A 3342-nucleotide genomic window follows, 5' to 3' on the forward strand; every position below is an offset into this window, starting at 1 on the left:
CCGGGCGCCGCGCCAGGGCCCCGAGATGCCCCCGCCCCGCGGCCTCGCTCTGCGCGGACCGGGACTCCCTGCGCGCTCAGGGCGCACAGCCGGCCGCAGGCCCTGCCTTGCAGAGCCCGGGGACCTCGGCTGGGCCGCCCGCTGCGGTGCACGCCCTGCCGGGCAGCTGTGCCGGGGCGCCTGGGGACGTGGAGCGCCCCCTGCACTTGCCACTGCTCAGCCTTCCCTAGCTCTTGAGCATACATTGGAGCGTCCAGCCCCGGTTGTTTCCTGGGACCCGCTGTGCGCCCCCCTAGTCTAGACAACAGCAAGTGCTCAGAATCAGGCCCATCCCTCCCCAGGGACGCTGTGCAGTAAGTAGGTGCTGGACGAGTAGAATGGACTCCTTTCTCTGCATGTGATGGGGTGGCAGAGCTCCCTTCCCCACCCCAACCCCCACAAACAAAATAAAAATCAGCTGCCCGGCCTGGCCTTGCTCCTCCTTGGCACAGACCGTTTAAGAGCAAAAGCCCCAGTTAGGGGGTAGAAACGTGTCTGGCCCTCCCTGCCCTGGCCTGGCCGGGTGCAGCTTCATCGCTCTTGGTTGGTCAGCCCTGTGACACTCGAGAACCATGGAGCTTCCCTGGGGTCACCTCTGCTTCACTTTGCAGATTCAAGAATTCATCCAACAGATGTTTATTGAAAGCGTGCCACGTGCAGGGCAACCAAGTCCCTCCCAAATGCCAGCCTGTGCTCAAGCCCCCAAGAGAATGTGAGAGGATTCTCTTTACTGTCCAATCAATGCCATCCCCTGAGGCTCAGCTTCCTCGAGGAGGCTGACCTCTCTAGGCCACCACCCTGCCTTTATCCAGAGCAGCTCAGGCGGCCCAAGTACACAGGGCAGACACCGCCATTCCTGGATGCTGGGGATTGGGTTGCAGCCTTGGAGATACAGCAGGGAAGGGGCAGTGTAAGCATGGGGTGAGCACGGGGTGGCGTCTCCAGGACTCTTCCCGTCTTTGAGCGACCTTTCCCACTGCCTCTCATGCAGGGTCTGCAGGAACTGGGATGGAGACTGGGGAGGGAGAGAGGAAGACAGCCCCAAGGTGGGTGTGTGCATTGCTGTGGCCTCAGGGCTTAATGGGGAAGAGCAGGCAAGTGTGTACCTGGCTGTGGCTGTGTGTGTCCACAAGGGGCAGGGGCTGCTGCACATAGTGCTGGACCATGGCAGCCAAGGAGGAGAAGAGCTGGACAGGGAAGCAGAGCATTTGTGAGTCCCATGAGCCTCATGCTGGGAACGAGCCTCATGCTGGGAATGAGCCTCATGCTGGGAACAACTTCTGAGGCAACTGTGGGGCTCTGGTGTGGGGACTTGTTGATGTTTTCCTAGATATTTTCTTTCCTGTTTGCCATCTAGGTCTCATGCAACTTTCCTGCGACTGCACCCATTGGTCAGACTCCTATTTCCAAGGCCAGATCAAAATAACATGCCTCTGCCCTGGTCCAGCGTGGGGAGCTGAAGGGCAGGTGATTGCCTAGTTTGCATCCCAGCAAACGCTGGGTGCAAAGTTGAGCTCGTGGAGTAAGTTGACAGGAGTGTGGACTACCTGGATCCTGCCTTCCTCTCAGTTGGGTTCATTATAGACACAAATGCCCCCAGCTCGCCCCTGTGCAGACCGAGCCAAGGCAGGAGGGGGCACCACCCCCAGATCAGGGTGGGCCTCTTCCCAAAGCTCCAGGTGTCTGGGAAGGAGTCCAGAGCTCTGGCCTCTGTCATTTCCACCCACCCCAGAAAACTACCAAGTGTGGATTTTCCCCTAGGCAAATGCTCTTGGCTGGGTCCCAGGTACTGCTCTGCTGCACCCTCCTTCCTGTTAGGCCCCACCTCCTTCAGCACCCACTTGCTGGAGGTTCCTGCCTTCCCAGGTCAGGGCATAGTGGTGCCCGCCATCCAGGCACCGGATGGAAATGTTGGAAACCTGGCCTTGGAGGAGCACTGCCAGGGTGAAGGGTTGGGAGCTGCTAGGCCTTCAGCTGGGGCTCATGGTGTAGACCCCGTCCTGTGGAGGAGATCCCAGCCGTCAACCTCGTCTTCCAACTGACCACCCACAGTCCTGACCCCCCATAGCCAGAACCCCCCTGGCCCTCCTGAGCCTGCTCACTCAGCCAGCCATAGCCTGTGAACAGAAGGGATTTCAGATAAGGCCCAGGGGTCTGTGGCTGCCCACCTTTTGGAAGCAGAGCAGGGCACTCTCAGTGGCATGATGGCCGCAGTTCCCTAAGTACCAAGGCTGACCCAGCAGGCTGCCATACACACATAGCCACTCAGAGATGTGCCAGGGCACCAGATCAGGCATGGGGAGCAGAGAGCCCCGGGCGCAGTTAGTTGTGTTCATGTCTGCGTTCCCTAGACTGAGTCCTGCAAGCAGAGCAGAGAGGTGTCCATGCTTGGTGCACAGCATGGTGCTGCATGTCTGAGCCCACGAGGGTCCCTGGGTGAGGACTGTCAGACTATGTGGCCTGCAGGCCTCTCCCCTGCCTGCTCCCAGCCCCGCGTCACCTCAGCAGCTGAGATGCTACCGGTGGGAAGAGACAATCTTCTTCCTGTTAGAAAAAGCGGATTATAGAGCAGGGGCTGGGAAGTGGTTGAGCAAAGGAGGCTTCCGGGAGTGCAGCTGCAGAGGTGGAGGAGGAAGGGGGAGGGTGTGCACAGGCCTTAAGCCCAAAGCAGGGCACCCAGTGCTTCCCCCCTCTCCAGGTCCAGTACCCTGGTAAGTCCCACCAGCTAGGCCTTGTGTGACCTCCAAATGAAGAGTGATCTTGGGGCACAGACCTGAAGCTTCCTAATTTGGTGTAGACCCTGGAAAATGCCCAAGGGGGTCCCCTCAGGCCTGATCTCAGCTGGAGTCAGAGCTGCAGGGAAAGTAAGGCCTGAGGGACTTGGAGGGAGAGGCTAGGGCAGCCCTCGGCAGGACTGCCCACCTCCATGCTAAAGAGGCCTGTACTCACCTTTAGGGGTGGCATCCACTGCTCGCTGGGGCACAGGAGGTCTGATCAGAAGAGATGGGCCCTGCAGGCCTGCTGCTGCCCGGGTCTGAAATCCCACCTGAGCCTTTCTCCCTCCCTCCCCTCCCAGCTCACTTCCTCCCTGACCACCAGCCTCTTACATTCTGAGCTTTCTGGGGGGCTATGGTGAGCCTGCAGGGAGCAAATTGGGGAGCAGAGCTCAGAATGCATGCACACACACACACTCTCTCTCCCCCCAACACCTGGTGGGGCACTCACCTGGGCAGCACTAATGTCTTTTATTTATTTATTTTTTTTAAAGATGACCGGTAAGGGGATCTTAACCCTTGACTTGGT

At 59.2% G+C, this 3342-nt stretch overlaps 1 protein-coding gene across 1 annotated transcript in view; it reads right to left on the reverse strand.

Annotated features, from left to right (window-relative positions):
- Nucleotides 1-3342, reverse strand: part of SH2D6 (SH2 domain containing 6) — a 29893-nt gene that overhangs the window by 9177 nt on the left and 17374 nt on the right. The window contains 6 exon segments of the mRNA XM_008577750.1: nucleotides 875-1054; nucleotides 1146-1226; nucleotides 1881-2039; nucleotides 2208-2398; nucleotides 2989-3013; nucleotides 3121-3177. Of these exon segments, the coding sequence (XP_008575972.1) occupies nucleotides 875-1054; nucleotides 1146-1226; nucleotides 1881-2039; nucleotides 2208-2398; nucleotides 2989-3013; nucleotides 3121-3177 (693 nt within the window).

Source organism: Galeopterus variegatus, unplaced genomic scaffold (genome assembly GCF_000696425.1).
Source record: "Galeopterus variegatus unplaced genomic scaffold, G_variegatus-3.0.2 Scaffold1571, whole genome shotgun sequence".
Taxonomy (NCBI): Eukaryota; Metazoa; Chordata; class Mammalia; order Dermoptera; family Cynocephalidae; genus Galeopterus; species Galeopterus variegatus.